Source organism: Rousettus aegyptiacus, unplaced genomic scaffold, assembly GCF_014176215.1.
Source record: "Rousettus aegyptiacus isolate mRouAeg1 unplaced genomic scaffold, mRouAeg1.p scaffold_m13_p_7, whole genome shotgun sequence".
Taxonomy (NCBI): domain Eukaryota; kingdom Metazoa; phylum Chordata; class Mammalia; order Chiroptera; family Pteropodidae; genus Rousettus; species Rousettus aegyptiacus.
Window position 1 is genome coordinate 28554334 of NW_023416310.1, and position 19813 is coordinate 28574146.

General features: G+C 53.2%; 1 protein-coding gene across 3 annotated transcripts in view; it reads left to right on the forward strand.

Annotated features, from left to right (window-relative positions):
* TTC7A (tetratricopeptide repeat domain 7A) overlaps positions 1-19813 on the forward strand; it is a 111846-nt gene that overhangs the window by 74942 nt on the left and 17091 nt on the right. For all 3 annotated transcript variants that reach the window (XM_016142185.2, XM_036225227.1, XM_036225226.1), the window contains 3 exons: positions 11202-11318; positions 14837-14934; positions 16530-16664. In XM_016142185.2, the coding sequence (XP_015997671.2) occupies positions 11202-11318; positions 14837-14934; positions 16530-16664 (350 nt within the window). The remainder of the gene's footprint in view (positions 1-11201; positions 11319-14836; positions 14935-16529; positions 16665-19813) is intronic.

The window sequence follows — 19813 nt, forward strand, 5'->3', positions numbered from 1 at the left end:
CTCCAGCTGTCCCATGAGCCCAAGATCATTTAGAGGGTCTGCCTTTCTACGGAGCCTGTGTTAGTGAAAAGGAAGAGGTGGACCGACCGGCCAGTGTCGGGGTGGAGGAGACCTGGCGCAGGGGAGGGTGCCGGTGGGTACAGTGGGCGCCGTTCCGCGTGAGCTTATCCCCATGCAAGTCATGCCTGTCACTTGCCTGTGTCCCCTCCAGCAGCACGCCCCTCCTTTCCTTGCCTTCATTTTCTCATCTGCCAAAAGACTGACATCCGTTCTGCCTCCCTCGGCTTCCAAAGTCTTGTAAGACTCGGGCAAGAGAAGGTCTCACGGTCGGTTTACAAACGTGTGGAGGGGTCTGGAAGGCAGCCCACTGTGTCAGACTGCAACATGGCACCCACGGGGGCCAGTGCTCGAGGGCCAGGAGGTGGAGGAGGGTGCCCGTTGTGTAAGGGAGGGCAGAGAGGCAGAGGCAGGGAAGTTCTGTGAAAGGATTTTAAGCTTTTTAGCTACATAAGAGGCCATAATTCCTACAAGCAGTCTCAAGACTCCTGGAGAAAAATTCAGCTTTCGTGGAGTTGAACTTTTGAAAATCCTCCTGAATTCAGGGATTAGAAAGCAGAGCGAGGAGGATCTTGATTTTCGTGCTGTGGGAGGACCTTTAGTTAACGGAGCTTGGGTTTAAAAAGGCAGGAACGTGATAAGGCAGAGACCGATGGCCACGGGGACAGTGTGAGCCTGGCACAGTGGGAACCAGACACCCCAGGCAGCCTCCTGAAATCCTGAGGGCTTCTGACTAAGCCCTGGACACATGTGCTGGCTGAGGCCGATCCTGGTCAGCCTGCAGAGGGCCTCGTGGGGGCAGCAGCCTCCCTGTTCAGACCTGGTTCTAAGCCAGGCCAGGCCCTGGAATGCAAGAGGGCCCACACGAACTTGAAGATACCTTTGCTAGGCTTTTCTCCTGGTCCTGGGTACAGAAGGCAGCTGGGAGGCCCAGCCCAGGGGAGGGTAGGAGTGCAGGGTCAAAGGGAACAGGCTACTGATAAGCGTGGATCCCGAAGCCCAGGGCTCCTTGGGGCGCTGGTTTTAGGTAGCAGATTCCTTGTGCTTTAGTCAGGCCTCTTGTAGTGAAGGTCACCATGGTAACCAAACAACATTCCTGAGCTAATGATGGGAGCTTTCCAATAACCAGCCTGTCAGTCACTGCCCCCACCCCAGGCTTGGCAGCCTGCCACATCAGTGTTGAAAGCCGGGGCCCTGGGCTGGCGGCAGAGGAGCCAACTGGTTTGCCCTGCCCGTCTCTGCAATTCCAAGGTTGCCTCCTTGTACCACTGTCAGTCAGGGTAGGCCCTCGTGGGAGTTTCTGCCCCGCCCTGCCCAGGTCCAGGGGGACTTGGAAGGTCCTGGGGGAAGGTGTGTGGAAGTGGGGAGGGGGCGCTCCCCAGCACTGGAACAATGAATGTGGCCCTCTCAACAAGCTAGAGCTCGCTGTGTGTAAACAAATGAAACCATCAAAGCCTTCTCCCCAGGGAAACCTAGGCTGTTTTGGAAAATGTTTGAGCTGATAACTAGGCGTTGGCTGGGGCCAGAACTTGACCTTATTTAGTTAAGGTTAACATTGGCCCCAAGGGCACCTCTCTGATCTACCTGTCCTGCCTCACCTTTTTCTCAAGTGGCAAATGACATATTTCTAGTGGTACATTCCTCTGGGGCTCCTGTTAACATTTCTGACTTAAACCCAGTGTGTTTATTGGATGGATCTTATTAGGGACTTGTAGTAGATCAAAAGGATGCTTAAAATACCAACTCTCCAGTGAGGAGGCTGGAATCAAAGGTATGAGCATAAACCTAGTGTATCACTTTGCTGCATTCATTAAACATGTTTAGCTTCCACAGCCCCCCGAGGACAAGAGCTGGGGGTTCAGTTTGCAGGCCGCGTGGTAGAGGGAGAGTGTTAAGCCAGACATAATCACTGGCACCAGGCTCTCTTCCCCAAAGGTCAGTTCCTCATTGCTAAGCTGATTTGACATTCAGCCTTTCCCTTCGCCGGTTGTCCCGTGCAGCCTCCTGTGATCTTGCTCTGTGTGACACTGCAGTCAGTCAGAGTCCTCGGTCTCCCATAGTCGTCCGCTTAGCCTCAGACTAGCAGGATAGATGACCTGGGTGGCTTTGTTTGAAGAGGAGAGGAAAGAGATATTTGCATATTTTCCAAAAGGAATTCTTCATTTGTTTTAAAGTGGTTTTAGCCCTTTGCTTCCTGGTCTCCTTGATTTCCTTGCTTATAACCTGTTCTAGAGACCAGCTCTGGGGCCCAGGGCGCACCATTCTCTGGCTGGAGGGGCCCAGGCCCAAGACGGGCATTCGTGCTGTGCAGCAGGGCTGTCCTTCGCTTTGCTATAGGTAGTCTTCCGGTCCTTAGGTTCTGCTCACTGAGCAGAGATCACAAACCAGGACCAAAGCGTTTGCTTCTTGGTGCCTTATGCCAGCTTGGAAGCCTACCTTTGTTCTTCTACCTGAGGACTCTGCAAGTTCTTCCACCCCTGAATGGTTATGGAGTTGTTCTGCATGGTTTGTGTTCATATCTTTCGAGGCTGTGAATTTATGTTTGGAGAGCCATCTGGGGTTAACTGGAGGTGGCCTGCAGCTGAGGGAAATGGGCCTGGGGGCCACTGGGTCAGCCATCAGTCAACACAGACAAGAAGGCTTCGCCGTGCAGCCAGCCATAGGCTATACTCCAGGTAGGACAGGGTTCGAAGTAAGGAGAAGCTAACTTCAGTAAGCAAAGTATACAGGCTGTTGATTTTTAAAGCTTCAGAGTCAGGTCACATTGAATGAATTCGTTAGGAGGTAGAAGATCAGTGTAAGCCTTAAAAGATTAGGGGATATGAGTCAATGCAATTCTCCAGACCCAAGGAGAAATTATTGGTTTTTAGGGCTAGGAACCGTAAGAATCCCTTTCACACTGGGGGTTTAGTCCATGGGAAGGTACTAAGGCTGAGCTTGACTGTGGCCCTCTCCTTCTCTGGGAGATCTCCAGTTCGGGCTTTGAAATAATACCCTCAGAGAGCACAGTGTGACTTTAATCAGTTAATTGCCCTAGTGGAGTCTGTCCCACAGGCATGAAGCCTAGGAGTCTGGGAGACCTGTGCCCTTCAGCGAATTCCTGGTATTCCTGGCCAGGGGCAGGGCCACACCCTGAGAGCCAGGTGATTACAGCCTGAATGGGGCTAGGAGTGCTCTGTCTCCCACGCAGAGGGGCTGCTCCCCCTTTTTTCAAGCCCCCATCCTGTCCTGGGGAAGGGGGCTCTGCCTGGTCAGGCTGGCGCCTCCCACCCACCTCCTGGCCTTTCTTCTCTGCCAGTCCAGCCCTCCCCACCCGGATTTGCTGTCTCAGAGACCCCTCAGCTTCGCTTGGCCCTGAAGTGTTCCTCAAAGCTGACCCACTCAGCTGAATGCTTGGTTCTCCTCTGTTTAGTTTCCTAATCATCTCAGATGTATTGTTTGAACTTCCCCTGAGTGTGGAAACACCTCTGGGGCAGAGACTGTGGCCTGTCCTCTGCCTTCCCCTCCTCCTATAGGGAGCCCATGGCTGGGCACCGAGCACCCAAGTAGACCATCTGATAGGTAGACCATGGGAAGGAAGGAAAGGAACACATGGGGATGTTGACATCTTACAGCTCCCAGAGCACTCACACCGCTTACCCTGTTTCGTTGTCATTTTTGGTTGATTTGTTTATGTTTTAGTTTTGACAGCTCTTCTTCCTTAAAGGTGAACAAACTAATGGGAACGCTAGATGATATCTCAAGATCAGGTAGCTGATGCGTGGCAGTGTAGGGACTAGAACTCACGCCAGCTAACGGGCTGCACAGCCCTGGCCTGCTTGAACCCACGCGCAGTGCGCCCAGTGCTTGCTCTGCCAGGTGCTGCTCTAAGCGCTTCGACTGCACCCCCTCAGCAATCCTAGGAGATACAGAAACTCCCATCATTCCCACCTTACAGATGAGGAAACAGAGGCGTGGAGGGCATAAGTAAGCAACTAGATAACAGGGCTAGGTAAATAATGACAGGGCCAGCCCCCTGCTAGGCTTTTCTTTCCACACAAGAACATTATTTCCACACAAGAACCTCCAAGGCATATATACAGATCTTGTCGTTCCCATTTTATAGATACAAAATTGAAGTCACATGACTTGCCTGGGGTCACATGGCTGGAAGAAGGGAAGCTAGGATTTGAACTTGGATCCTCAAATGGGGCTCCTGGTTTTCACCGCTGAGTCCAACTAGGGGCAGCCCAGGAGGGGGCCTGCTTCCTATAGGACCCCGTATTGTCTGTGTGCCAGTTCTGGCCTCCTGGCCGCAGAGTTAGACTTTCCAGAGGCATGGGCCACCTAACTCAGAGAATAGCCTGCTTTTTCACTCAATTATGTGTTTTCTGTAAAAATAGACTACTTCATTAAAACAGCACAGTATACCCATCAGCTGGAATTACTAATTACCGTCCTTTAAAGAGATAATACCCCCTTTCGTGCATTCACCACACCTGCTGCCACCCCTTCCCCCAGTGTGGAAGGCTCGCACGATGGCCAAAAGCCTGAAGGATCAGGCGGAGCCGCCCATGGCCCAGTAAATGGGTGAACGCAGACATGGGGCCAGGAAAAGCGGAGCATTCTGCAGGACATCCCACACCTTCACTTCTGCAGAGTCCTCTGATCCTGGGGATGCCCACAGCTCTCCAGGCCTCAGTAAGCCCTTGTGACTCAACTTCCTTCTTCCATTATCCAGCAAAGATCCATTGAGTGACATTAGGTCAGGCATTGGGGATACAAAGATAAGAAAGACATGGTCCCTGCCCCAGAGTACAGAATCTAACAGGGAGGACTGGTAATGATGGAGTGAGTGGTCTGGGGATGACACTAACCTTTTTTGAGGGGCGACTATGCACCAGGGCTGCCTTTATAGGCTTTCTTGCCTTAATCCTCCCAATATCCCTCCTGGGCAGTGCCATTACTGCCCCTGCTTTACACAGTAGGTAAAACTCAAGAGAGGTGAAGGCACCCGCTAAGAAGCAACAAAGCCTAGAAGCATACCAGCTTCATCTGATACCAAAGGCCATTTCTGCTGTGTCCTGCTGTTTGAGGAGGAATAAGCCTGGGGCCAGAGGTGGCTCTCTCGGATGCATGGCAGTTACCATGCTCAACTATTTATTGTACATGCTGAGGAATTGTATAGGGAGCTTCTTTCAGGAACATAAAAGTAAAAATGTAGACCCATTGTGCTCGCCACCCATACAGCCCATGTCCTTCGCTGCAGCCAGATCTGCCCTGCCAACATCTCCCTGCCACCAAGGGGGCTCGGGTAACCAGCCAGGGAGGGGACACGGGAGAATGAGCCGAAGCTCCTGAAAAGGTGGAATGGACAAAATGACCTCTGACCTCAGGACAGAGCTTGCTTAGCCAGAGCCATTGTCACAAAAATATCCCCTATTTATAAAATAATTCTTTTTTTAGAAAAAGACTTTGGAAAGGCTCATGCTTACCCAGTTATGAGGAGGCTCACCCTAACATATCTCCTCTTCATAGCAGTAGGAAAAAATGATTTGTCTTTGCCTCAAATGGGAACAGCTCCAAGTCTTAATCCTTTTGATAGATAATTAGCAGACTGATTCTGGTCCTGCCCCAGGAGTGCAGACCAGGCAGGCAGGGCCCAGGAAGGAGTAGAGGAAGAGGTAGGGGCCAGGCTTACCCAACTATTCCCCTGGGAACCTCCCTCTTCAGCCCTGGCTTGGGTGAGCTGGAAGATTGGCAATTCTGGTGACCTGTGATGACACCCAGAGACTCTGACCTCACTGGTCTCTGTCTTTCTCCCACAGGAAGGGGACTGGTGCAGACACAGACAGTCAGGCAGATAGACATTCAGACTCTGCAGGGCTGAGGCTGTGGTTCAGCAAGGGCACCCTCCTCGCTCGCCCCCATGCGGGACTGTGCGGGTGATACAGGAGGTGGCAGGTCTTAACCAGAGTGCAGTGGTAGATGAGGTGTGCTGTGAGGACGGTGGCTGAGGGAGCTCCAAGCCGAGGCATGGGGTGCCTGGCTTGGCTGCCAACGTGCTGATGGCATTCCCAGGGGGCCACGAGCTCTCGGAGACTGGGCTTGCGGCTGCGCCGGGCCTCCCTGCTAGGACCAGGGCACATGTGCGCTCCATCCATCGCATGATGCAGTGGAGAGTGTCAGGACCCAGGACTCTCCTCCCTGCAGCCCCACCAGCTTCACCCCTGGGTGGAACAGCACCCAGGACGTGTTTACACTGACCCTCGCTCCTTCCCCTTCCCCAGAGAGAACACTCACTTTCACATCTGCCTTCAGACGCAACGGCGTGGCCAGGGCGTGCAGCCTTAAAAGACCTTGATGTTTATTCCACATGAGCTTCCATGGCTTAAAAAAACAGGAAAGTGGTTGCAAGTGGGGGTCACAGCCGAGGTTGCTATGGCTCTGTCCGTCCCTCTGTCCTTTTCCTTTTTCATGCCCATCTTAAGTCCCAAGAGCCACGAGGAGGACCACCTGCCTTGCCAAACAGGCCATGAAGCTCAGGGGCTTTCTGAGAGCCTTCAGAGGCTCCCAGCCTAGAAACTGTTTTTAGGGGTCTGATAGGCCTGCAGTATCAAAGCAGAAGTCCCTTCCCTGAGCTTTGGGTGGGCCTACGCTGAGGGACTGAATGCACCTGTGGGTTCTCAGCTTCTCCTTAAAGGTCACCATAGTTCATCTGTGGGATCCCTAGGCAGATGGGGCAGGAGACCTCGCCGCTGTTTTGCAGGTCTGGAACCTGTGACATGCCCAGCTGGGCAGCCACAGAGCTGGGACTTTGGCTCAGGTTTCTCATTTCTGGTCTAGTGTCTGTCTTCTCTGAGTGAGGTCACAGAGCAGGGTCTGAGGACAGCAATATGGCCATTCCTGTCCCAGAATGGCTTTTGTCCAGGTGTGAGAAGGCTACTAGATTTCAGAATTCCAGGCTTTCCTATCTCAGACTCTCCTCAGCTATACTACTGTTGGCTCTGCCTGGGCGACCGTTCTCTGGGGTGAAGACCCTGCAGTCTCAAGGAGCCAGACATCTTCATGTCATGACCGGAACGCCCTGTTCCTCCCCAGGCCCTGTACAACTTTGCTCTGGACAGCTTAAAATGGAATCGGCCAGCTCACTGCTTGTTGGCTGTGTGAGTCCTGCCCACTCTGCAGTTGTGAGCAGCAAGTGAACAGCTTCCTGTCCTCCCTCCCAGCCAGGAACCAGAAGTGGGAAGTGGCAGCATCAGAAATTGACTCTGATTTAATACGTATTGTGAGATCTAGAACACGGCTGGATGGTTGTAACAACACACATTTTCATAGTACAGAGCGGACACCGTGTGCTCAGCTCTGTGCCAGGCACTGGGGAAGCTGGGAAGGCAGTGACGTGGAGGGAGGCAGGGCCCTGTCCTGCAGGTGGACATGCACACAGGACGAGATGAATGCTGTCTGTACCATCTGTAGGCAGAACTGGCCACAAACTGTTTCCACAGTATCTGAATTTCAAAATGCTTGATATGAGTTTATCTTCATTATTAAACTCATAAGCCATGTGGCAAAAAGAAACATACTGTAATTAAGTGCTAACTGCCTAATGTCTGGAACATTCAGAGAGGAGCGAGGGTAGTCACACTAGGACTCCTCAGAGGAGGAGGACCGGAGCCACTGGGTTAAGATGGTGGGCTTTTGGAAAGCCTCAGAATCCTTTCTTCAAATGACAGTTTAGATTCATTCAGGATATAAAACAGGTATGCCGGGGGCTGGGCTGGTTAAAGGGGCTAAGGAGCCGGGCTTGCCCTTCGTTTCCCCCAGCCCCCAATGCCAGCAGCCTCCCCATGGCCCACACAGGAAACTCAGCATTCTGATGAGGCTGTGGCCCTTATGTGGGCCCCAAAGGGTCACCCGCCAGCCAGGGTGGCCCACCAGGGCTCTTCCAGCCTTCATGCTGTTGTTTAGAGAACTGGGCCACCTATCCTAGGAGCCCTGGGCTCCTAGCCGGGGGGAGGGTTGGTGGTCTTAGAAGAGCAGCAGAGTTGCCCCTTCTAAGGAAGCAGAGCTTTTTTGCTGTTTCCTGTTTGGCGGGGGGGGGGGGGGGGGGCCGCGGCAGGAGGGCGTTGAGAGAGACTTCAGCAGTGAGGTAGAGGCACGTGTGCAGATGACCATATCCTGATGGAGGGTAACATCTGGTTAGGAGTTGGCTGGGTGTTGGGGGGGAAGGGCAAGTTCCAACAGGGTGACGACCTGAAGCAGGGCACGGCTGAGCTCAGAGACCTGTCCTACAGTTCAGGGAACTGCTAATACCCGTGTGAGCAGCACACGGGTCCCCAAGGTCAAGCCGTTCTGGGCAGGAGTGGAAGGTGGCACACACAAGCATTCGGACTGATGTCAAGGGCAGTGGGGGAAGGCTTTTTGGCTGAGAAGACCTCTCTGGCAGTGCTGAACTTCAAGACCAAGGGAACCTACCTCCACAGGAGCTGATGCGGAGCCTCCCAAGACCAGGGAGTGAAGGCTCTGACCAGAGGGTAGCTGTTGGTGCACTCGCCCAGCCCTCAAAGGATGTGATTGGGTTGAGAAATTCCACTCTGGGTCGCTCATGCTAATGGAATGTCAGCAGCCGCACGGGTAACAGCCTGCGTTGGTAGAAGTCACTGTAACACCAGCTCAGCTTTCGGCCACTTCTGTTCCAGGCACAGGGTCGGTCAGGTCTGCCATGGCCCCATCCTGGCTCTCAGGGGTGCAGGCAGCAGGAGCGGGGAGGCGCCCTAGCAGAGAGGGGCGTGCTGAAGAGGCCTGTCTAGGGAGACTGGGTATTAGGAAAATGCTGCAGGGCTGGTCTACCCAGAAGCTGTCTTGGAACCAACCCAGCCCAACCCCAGTGGCCCTGCCCAGGGGACTCTGCTTCCTGAGGGGAGGGGCAGCCTTGGAATGGATTGCGCCTGGATGTGCCCCACCTCCGCAGAGGCTTTGACTCCTCACCGACCGCCTGCCGCTCCAGCCACTGCCCCCTCCCCGCCCCCCGCCATGTGTCTCTCTCCCCCACTCCTAGCCATGTCCCACCCTCCTTTGCGTCAAACACCGGCCCCAGCAAGACCCCTTCTCTGTTCTTTTCTGGCACTGACTCTGATCCAAAAATACAGCACTTGATTTTCTGGGTAATTTGTCATTTTTAGCACTAATTGTTGCCTTGAAGGCAAGAATTGTGTCTTCCACTTCATAGTCCTTAAAGCAGAGGCTCCTAGTACTTGTGGAGTGTTGGCCCGCTGGAGAATCTGGGAAAGGACAGGGGTGGCGGGACCAGTTCTCCCCAGCGGCTGCCCACCCAAGGTGCTGAGACCACGTTCCTGCTCAGGCCCGTGCATGCCACACGACACACACTGGTTCCTGCTCTCGGGACCTTGTAGGCCAGCGGGGCATCCTAGGAGTCTGGGAAGGCTTACCGAGGGAGGTCTAAAGTCTGTCATGGAAGATGGATGCAGATGGAGAGGAGAGGCCATGTGAGGGTGGGATGGGGGTACCCCGTGTGCAGGAGCAGAAGAGGCACGTGGCATGCTTGAGGAAGAGTGAAGACGAAAAATAATACTTACCCAACCCCTTCTCTGAAGTGGACTGGGGCAAATTTTACCCTCTTCGTTCTCTACTGGACAAGTCACAATTTAAGAAAAACAAGGTGTGAAGAGAAAAGAACGGTGAGGCCATCAGCCTTTTTCATGAGCCTGGAGGCCCAGGTCTCATACAAGACAGAGGACGGAGGGTCCTAAGTGAGGGAGAAGACCAGAGGGGAAGCTCCCAGGTGGACCCCCAGCCTCCCTGTCTGGGGCTTGCCCCTGCTGCAGGCTTACGTCACATTGATGCTCCCTGTCTAGATGCAGGACTCAGCTTCCATGAGGGCCTATGTGCCAATCTTAGAAGGCCTGGCAGAACCACCCTGCATCAGTCAAGTTCAGAGCTTGACAGTCACGTGGATTTGCCCAACAGCAATGCTGGGAATAAAAGAACCTCACAGCTCACCACCCAGTGAAAAGGGGGAAGCATAGCCTTGTTTGGGCCTCAGTGGCTCCGCCAGTCTGCCCAGGCCACTGGTGTGCATCCTGGAAGTACTGGTAAAAAAAAGTACAGAGCTTCCATACCCACTGGTAAACAGCCACTGCCTTAAACCTCCTAAGTGTCCCCACGCCTCCCCAGTTACTAAAGGTCTAACTCCAGACATAGCAGGGCATCCAGACCCTGCCCCAGTCCTGGTGAGCCGGCCTTCCGATGATCCCTGCTGTGTCCTGGGCAGAGAGAGGCAGCCATCGGCCCCTCCTGTGGCCCTGCTTCCTGGTGGAACCAGCCCTTTTCCTCTCTTCCCAGCCTCTCTCAGGGCCACATCCCCACACTATTCTTACATCAGAGGATTTCTGGTTTTTAGGTTGAAAGAGATTCTGAGGTTCCTCTCTGCACAGTAACTGTGTTTCTAAATGGTGACTGAATAGGACTTCATGTACCTTTAATCCAAATGAATATATGAGGGGAGCTGGCAATTTTAGGAAACTCAATGAAGAATTCTTTGATAAAGTTAAACATGGATGTCCTCCTATATCCAGGCTCAGGAAACAAGTTTGCAGTTCAATTGAGGAGGTGCTAATTGAGCACCTATTGTGTGTGGCCAAGTCGGAAAGCAGAACTCTGATCTTCAATGACCATTTTACCAGCTCCTTGCTTAGCAGCCTCTTTCCTTGATTCGGAATTGTTTTCTGGCCCGTCTCTTATACAAGCCTCCATCTCAGGCCTGTGGGGTGTGTCAGCATAATGAGGACGTGCAAACAAAGCAAGGCTAGTAACCGCACTTGACAGTGCTTCAGAGGGTAGGGCAAGATAGGATATGATCGCCGACAAGTGGCTGAGTGCCATGGACAGTGATAAATACAGAAAAGCGCTTTGCACTTTGGCACAGAGTATGGAAAAACTGATGCCCAGAGACAGCAGGTGATCCTGGGGTACAGCCCAGGCCACCACACTCGTGGGCACTCTGCCATCTGTAGGTTGGGGAGGTAGGTAGATGGGGGCTGTTCTGATGCGGCTGAGCCCCTTGGAAGCACATCCTGAGAGGAGAGCTGGGGGAAAGGGAGCCCCCTCAGAGGTGTGCTGACTGCTGTTCTCCCTCCCCGCAGCCTGATGTTCACCAAGGTGAAGCTGGAGCAGGTACTGAAAGGCCCAGAGGAAGCTCTCGTGACCTGCAGACAAATGCTGAGGCTATGGCAGACCCTGTACAACTTCTCTCAGCTGGGGTGAGTAGCTGTCATTGTCTCTTGGGTTTGCCAGAGGGTTGACAGGAAGGAGGTGGTTGCCTGGCAACCACCTACTGCTGAGTGGCTGGCCACATGCCTGGTGGGCAGGGGGCGATGAGGATGTTTGAATGAGAGTGTGGGACTTACTGCTGCTGGGGCCTTTTACATCCCTGGTCTGATTTTAACTTTGTGGCAATCCTCTGTGAAGGACATAAAGAACCTGTTTAGGAGACTTAAGTTCAGAAGAATAAGAAGGAAGAAAAGTCATTAGTGAGCATCTGAGCCAGGAGCTGGGCTTGCTGCTCTATCTTCCACATCAGCTGCTTTTATCTTAGATATTATCAGATTTTCTTCTCACCATTAGGGAAAGTAGGACTCAGGGGCCTTATATAATTTGCCAGAGCCACTTGCCCGGTAAATGGTAATGCTGGGGCTTGAACCTAGGTCTCCTGAATCCCAATCCATGCAAGCTGTTACTTCTTTCCTGGTCCCATTTAGAAGCTAAAAGAAGAGAAAGAAGCAGAGTTCCCGAGGGCCCCCCTACTCCTCCCAACTTACCCAGTGTCTCGGTGAATCCTGCCTCCTGCTATAGCCCCCAGCCTGGGCTCCAAGTTTTTTCCTGGACCAGACCAAGACACTTATGTCCAGGCCGAATCTGTAGAAAGTCTTTGCTCAAACCCACTGGGATGCTGGTGTTCAGCCTGGGAGCCCAAAGAGGAAAAGAGGCCTCATGCAGGGTGGTACACTGCCTCTTCCTGGTCCTCTGGACCCCACCTCCTGGCCTTCTCTGAGACTGCGGGCTGTGTCAGCTCCCTCAGACCTCAGGGGACCCTGACTCTGGTGCATGTGCTTCCATTTTCACAGGGACTCTGAGCACTCAGAAGGCTTTCACAGTCTCCAGAGGCATGTCTCTAATGGTGACATTTACAGAGAAGGCCCCAGGGTAATCCAGTGGTGTAACACCCTTGGGCAGGACAGGGCCATCACTTTCTTTGCAGGCTTTTGGGCCTGGAAAATTCCAGGGTAGAGCAAGACTAGCCAGTGGAAGCTGCCAGAAGAAGGCTCTGGGGTGGAGGACTTTTCAGAGAGGAAATGGGGAACCACCTGGTGGCTGGGTGATGTGAGGGCGAGGGCCAGACTCTGGTGTGAGGGGGATCTGTGTACAGATGCACCTCTCCAACATACCAGTTGTGGCTGCACGGGCAGGTGCGTAACCTAGCTGCCCTTGTGGAGAGAGGCTGGCAGGGACTGCCTATTTGTGGGATGGCTGTTGCTTGCTCACCTGGGTGGTCTTGGGAGAAGCCCCTCCTAGAGGTGCCTCTCCTCCTGGCATAGCCTTGTCTCTAGGCAGATAGGGCCCAGCCTATACTTCCTGCAAGGCAGCAGAGCTGCGGGCTGTGGGGAAAGTGCTTAGGGGTCTTTTCAAATCACCACCCACACACTCATCTCTGATCTGAGGGCCTGGCCGAGCTCCTCCCCAAGGTACTTCTCCTGGGGAACCTTCAGGGCAGGGCAGGGCTCAGCCAAGCCAGCTACCCTGGAGGCACATTGTTGGGACCAGAGGCCTGCATCCAATACCCTCCTGGCTTTCTTGAGAATAGAGAGCATTCTTTATCAACCTGGAGCCACAGAGCAGAAACTGGGGCTTGTAAAATCTAGCTTGGGGCAGCTCTGGATCAAGGCCAGAATCCACAGCTGAGGGACTAGCCTACCCTACCCCACATCCTGCTGTTCACTGCCCCTCAGGCCCTTCGCAGGTGCCTCTCCTCCTGGCACCTCTAGTCACCCTGCCCCTGATGCTTCCTCTTAGCCCTCTACATCTGGATTTTTGCTGACGGTTCAACTTCAACTGTCTCTTCTCCCCCACCTGGCTGTCAGGTTCTTTAGGGCAGGAACGATGCTGTATATTGGCTTAAAAGTAGTGACAAAAGATCCCGAGATGGGCTGTCTCTGGAGCCCCAGGAGAGGCCGTGTCAGGGGCTGGGAGGGCAGATGAGACGAGAAGCTGCACCTGTTGAAATGTCCCATGCCAGCCCGTGCTGGGCACCTGCCCGTGTTGTCTCACGTGCTCCGCACAGTAACCTCACAAGATCAACATTCTCATGGTCGTTACAAAATGAGACAACTAAGACCTAGAAAGGTGGCTTTGCTGAGGGTCACACAGATAAGAAGTGGCGGCCCTGTGGTTTTAACCCAGTGTCTCTGGCTCTTGGCATGACACTCAGGTGCCTCCCAGGAATGGGAAGGGTGGGAGAGGACAGGAACCAGCCGTGACCCACTGTGTTTTTGTAGGCGGCTTCCTTTAAAGTCCACAAAGATGGCTGTGGTGTCCACAGGCCTACCTTCAGGCCACTGTGAGCCCGAGTTAGTATAATATTCTTTGTGGGACCATCATCTTCACACCCTCCTGAAGGGAAGAAGTTTCTGGCCCCAGGCTAGGCCTGCTTTCTGTCCTGTCCTGTCACCTCGGTTTTCCTCTAAGCTTCCCCAGTCAGCAGGTTCAAGGGCCACCGCGTCCCTGGCAGTGGGTAGGGGTGGCTGTGGGCTGTGTGCACCCTTGGGAGGGCACAACAGACTGTGCGGCCTTTCTGACCTGGGCCCCCCTCAACCTCCCACTCTGAGAAAGAGGAACCTCCCTAGCAGTGTGGGAGCTTCAGGGACGTGGAAATTTGGGGAGGCTGGAGAATGGGGTCACCACGCTGTTCATCTGCCATACCAGGGTCCTCTTTGGCTCTTCCGGGGCCACCTGGCAGCCAAGGTAGGGTGCCTGAGGCAGCGTGACATCTGGGCCTGCCCTCCCTGGGGGTGGACTGGGAGCACTTCTGCTGGCCTGCAAAGACCAGACTCTTCTGAGAAGCCAGTTTACAGTGCCTTTTCTGTGCCTGGCCCTCGGCTAGACATTGGTGAAGGCAACAAAAGGTAGAAAAGGCCTTCCCCTGGCCGGGGGGAGGGGGAGCGGGAAGCTTCTGGCTGGAAAGAGTGAGTTTCTGATCCTCAGCATCTGTGGAGTGGGATCCATGCTGATGGAAGCAGGAAGGAAGGCCACCGTGAGGGGCAAGGGAGCCGGAGGAGGCTTTCTAGACAGATGAGGGGTACTCAGGCTGGGTTCTGAAGGATGGGGGATTTGGTTTGGACTGAGAAGAACAGCGAGAACATTGTCGGTAGTTGCAGCAAGAAAAAGTGTGTAGTCTGAGCACGAAATGTGGCAATGTTAGAGAATAGCAAGGAGGCCGATGGCCCCACAGGCGCTCAGCAGGCAGCGTGTGCCTGTGTGTGTGAGTGATGGGGAGTAACATCATGTCAGTTTAGCCTCTGGGGCGAGCCAGATTGCAGCATCCCAAGCCTGAGCCCTGACCTATCCTGTTGCTCTGATTGTCTTCATCCTTCCTAGAGGTCTTGGCTTTGGCTCTGTTCTTGGGCCTGAACTCTCAGCCCCAGGGCCTACCTGGCAGGAGGCTCCCTCGTCCTCCCTACCAGCCTTCCACTTCACCAGGGCCTGGCCTTCTCTTGCCTTCCAGAGGCCTGGAAAAGGATGGCAGCCTCGGCGAGGGCCTTACACTGAAGAAGCAGAGTGGCATGCACCTGACGTTGCCCGATGCCCATGACGCAGACTCCGGTAAGAACGTGTCCTACGGGCAACTGTCCACATGGCTCCACAGGTCACTCTCCCAGCCTGAGCACACACAGGGAGAGTGTCGTCTGCCCAGCCTGGCCAAATCCACCCTACTCCTTGCCGGTTGCTCCTCTGAGGTCTGCGCTGAAGCGCTAAGGAGCTGCCTTGAGGCATCTTTCAGAGATCATGTTGGCTCTGGTGGCTACAGGCCCTGGGACTAGAGTAGGCAAGGGAGGGGCCCTATCTCCCAAATAGGGTTGGAGAAGGTGAGGACTGAGGTAGAAAGATGTGTGGAGCACAGAAACCATTTCCCCTTAGGCTAAGACTCAAGGCCAAGGTATGCCATTATAATGTCCTTAGTAGATTGAAGGAATGAGCTGAGTGTATATTTACAGCTCTAAGCCCAAGCTAACTTTTATCTGAGGACCTGATTAAAGCAGAATCCCTTCTTCAAAGACATAAGAATTAGCCACAGGAATGACCGTGTGAAGGAGTTGTGCTTAGTGGCATACTGCTCATTTTTTCCACTTCTGTGGACACAAGCCAAGTTGCGCCAGTGCCTTCACTGGTGTCGATTTCCGGTGCCAAGCCCGGCACCTGACTTGAGAGGTGCACCTGAGGAGTGCAGCCTGCATGTGGAGCCGCTGGCTCCCGGAGGAGACGGTGAGGGTGGGCACAGCGTGCTTTCAATTGAAGAGGGAAGAACCATGAACAAAGTGGTCGACTCCATATGCACTTGCCTTATAAGCTGAAGTCGTCTGTGGTTTGCCCTGAGGTCTCCTGAGTTTATTGGAGCCTTTATTGCCTCTGAGATGGTGAGAAAAAAGTGCTCACATTTCACCTGAATGTGAATTGTAAATGTCAACAGCTCATATATCCTGAAAAGGGATCCACGTCACCCACAACTGCCACAGGGAGAAGTTCTCCAAAGGGCACAGGGTCTGACCTGAGCTGCCACCATGGATCCTACACAGCATAACCTCAAATGGGACATTTCTGTATAAAAAAACAATAACATGCACTTATGAAAACAGAAAGCAAAAATAGCAAAAGGAAGAAAAATCACCCATAATTTCACCACCTAGACCTTAATAAATGGCCTTTCGGACTTTTTTCCATGCCCATTATTTTTTTTTATAGAAAAATATCATACCCTTTTCAGCCTGCCTTTTTCACCTAACTGCAACATCTTTCCACATCGTTATTTGAACGACTGCGTAGTTTTGTATGATTACACCCTCACTTGTTTTTAATCAGTCCCTATTGTTAGACATTCAGGTCACTTCTGTTTCCGGTGTCACAGACAGTGGGAGACGGAGCATCTTTGCTGACATTTATGATTGTCTTCCTTCATTATAGACTCCTAGAAGTGGGCTCGCTGCCTGATTGCCCCTTCGAAAGCTCCTTTCCCCAGCCGTCGGGGAGGGTACGAGGTGGGCCCATCCCTAATGGCTCTGTGAGCAGCTTGGTGGCCACCTTGTCCCGTCTCGGTATGCCTTCTCTCTCCCCGTAAGGCTGCACAGTTGCTTCTCCTGGGGCCTGTAGTGTGTGACACTCTGACTCTGCTGCTCAGCCCCCCCTCGTGTCTTGCTCTGTAGGCTCTCGGCGGGCATCGTCCATCGCGGCCTCCCGGCTGGAGGAGGCCATGTCGGAGCTGACCATGCCCAGCTCGGTCCTGAAGCAGGGCCCCATGCAGCTGTGGACCACACTGGAACAGATCTGGCTCCAGGCTGGTGAGTGACACCAACCCACCTGCCAGCAGGCCACCAGGCTCTTAGAGCTGTGTCCTGTCGAGGAGGAGGGAGTGTGGGCAGGCGGGGACTGCTGACAAAGCTTACATGGGCTCCGCTCCTCATGGAAAGGCCTGGCACTCAGGAATATGGAGCTCTAGTTCCAGCAATTTCTTTTTTGCTCGACCTGGGAAAAGTCAGTCTGTCTGACCATGGGTTTCCTCTCTGCCAAATAGGGATGGTGCCTGCCTGCCTACCCGGAGAGGCTCTCGATCAGCAAATACATGTGTGAAAGGATATGAGGAAAGCCTACGAAGATGGATAGTCTTAGTCTCAAAAATAGGCCCCATCCCTCCTTCTTGCCTCTTCTTGAGGAGAGCTAGTTAATACTCCAACCCCAAGAGCTCACAGACTAGCTAGAGAAGAGGTGGGGTGTGGCAGCCCCCAGGAGAAGGGAGGTCTGGCGGTAGAGTGCATTGAGGGCAGAGGGCTGGTAACACTGGGGTTGCCATTTAGGGGATAGTCCCTTTCGAAAGCTAACTGGTACCGTAGCCGCCGTGGAGTTCGAGGGTCAGTTGGTGCTGGAGAGGCAGGCAGCTTCATAGTCACACAGAGCCGGGTTCTGGTGCCAGCTCATTCCTGCCTGTCCTGATCTAAAGAGTTGACGGCAGTTAGTGTAGTGTGAGGCACATCATAGGTGCTCAGCGAGTGGTGCTTGGCTTCTCTTCCATCCCCTGTGGTCGTAGAGGAAGCGAGGCACCATCGACGAGTGTGTCTTTGACTCCCGGCTAAGGAATGCCAAGGAGTAACTCACTGGAGTGACTGGAAGTTTAATCCGATGGTGGTGTGAGAGGCGGACAAAAGTGAAAAGAGAGTGAATCAAGGCCAGAGATGTGCCTGAATGAGATGAAATGGCGGCGGCGGCAGAATAAAGAGGAAGGTGATGGAATAAGTGGAATCCTAAAAATGCGCCGGGCCAGCACGCCTCCTTGATTGAGATCTGCCCAAGTGAAGCTCTGATTATCCTCATATCTGCCCCCTCTCCACCAAAGGGTAGTACCGATAGTCCCCAAAGGGGAGATGGGGAAAAAGACCGAAAGTAGATAACCAGTTTCCAGCATATGCAGGTTTTGCAAGTCAGAGTTAGAATGTGCTTTAATGAGAATCTAAGGTTTCCCACAGCACGGAGTTCACATATGGACACATTAGTATGCAGCACGCCCCCACTCTTCCCGCCACAGGTCTGAATCCGGGGGGGGAAAATTTGGACCAGGATTCACAGAAAGGCTAGACAGGGAAGCATTTTAATAATGCAAATATTGCCCTAGTTACTATATCAGGGTCCCTCAGGATGCTGAGGATGTGTGGGGGCTGCGCTCTGTGGTCAGCTTGCTGCATCTTAAGTAGGAAGAGGAGAAATGTTGAAAAATCCAGAGGAATAATAAAAAGGCCTCCCTTAGGAAAAGATTCCCCTGTCTCCTTCTGACATATGAGTCCACATTGGCTCAGAGGGGTCCGGCTGGGGCTTCGCCAAATTCAAGGAATGTATCAGTAACACGGTGACCCAGTTTTGAAGCTGTGCGTTGCCCGCTCTGGAGTTCCCAAGGCCTTTTATTTTAATGTTGTGCCTTGTTTACGACCAACAGCAAATGAAACTCTTTTTTTGCATCTTACAAGCCTGCATGCATTTCTCAGATATGTTACTTTACACTAGGGCTGCTGGTATGTTCCGGTAACTCCGAGGAAGGTTAAAGGTCTTCCTGAAGCCTGTCATTAGATTTAAGAATATCGATATAAACACATGCCCATCAATAATTGCCACATTAGTCTTCTCTGAGTATTATCTAAGATAATCAGTCTGCAGAGGACTCTGAGAACAAACTCTGAGTGCCCTGAGCATGGTGCCATGTCAGGGTTAGGCATTAGCAGTGTGGCATTAGGAGTCGGGTTTGGGTGTGTGCGACCAGTCCAAAACAGCAGTGGCTTCTACAAGGCAGACACTTCAGTTTCTCCTAACAGTTCAGAGAGGGCAGGCTGGACTGGTCCAGGGACCCAGGTGCCTTCCGTTTTGTTGGCTCTGCTGTCCACGGAGTGTCACTCTCATCTCGTGATCCAACACGGCTCCCCACCACGTACACATTCTAAGGAATAACTGGGAAGAGTAGGATATGGAGACACCCTCTCCGCATAAGGACATGTCTTGGAATTCGCACACATCACTCCCCTTCACAAGCCACTGGCCACACACCTAGCTGCAAAGGGCTGTGGGAACTGTCATTATTCTGGGTGTCCATACGCCCCATTAAAAATCAGGGCATCTGTCGTTATAGAGGAAAGGGGGAATAAACTGGTGAACAGCTGTCGCAGCCGGAAAGGGACATGAGTACGTGTCCTAGGTCTTCCATTCTGAGCGTGGGAGCATTCTGGAGCAATTGGCACCCCAGGAGCCCTCTGTCATCCCCTGGCCATCATCACTGGCAAGCATGTGCCCAGCACCTATGGAACGAAGGGCTGCCAGGAGCAGATCGCCAAGGCAATAGCTTCTCCCAAACTACCGCCCTTCCCCCCGCCTGACCCAGGCTTGAGTGTTGTCACCAGCACTACCACCCACTCACCTAATGATTCTACCAGCTGCAGCAGTTTTGCAGGAAGGGAAAAATATCCCCCTTCATCATTTTGGAATGAGCTAATTCCCCTGGTTTTGTTCAAGATAAACTGCATCCCAGCCTGTTTTGGCAGAAAGTTCTATCGTTAACCCACTTTTAAGTTGGGAAATGTGTCCTTCCTCTCCCAACTCTCATCCTCCTCCCTCCCCTCCTCAAGTCTCCTTCCCGTTCCAGTGTGCTGGGAGAAGCCTCACAGAGGATTTATGAGTTTCAGCAATGTTGCCTCTTTGTCAGCAGGTCTGTGTGAGATTGGGAGAGGCACCAGGCCCCACAGATGACCCAGGATCCTGAGTGCCTAGAGATGCTTTCGAGGGGAGCAGGATGGCCCCCCTTCCTCTCTCACTGCAGCTCACATCTCTGGGAACAGTGAACAGTGTGCTAGAGAGAGGCAGATGGACGGAGGGAGAGGTCCCTGCCCTAGAGGTCCAGGGGCTCACAGGCGGCCTGGGCTTTCCCTGGGTCAGAGGAAGCTGGCCTGCATCTCAG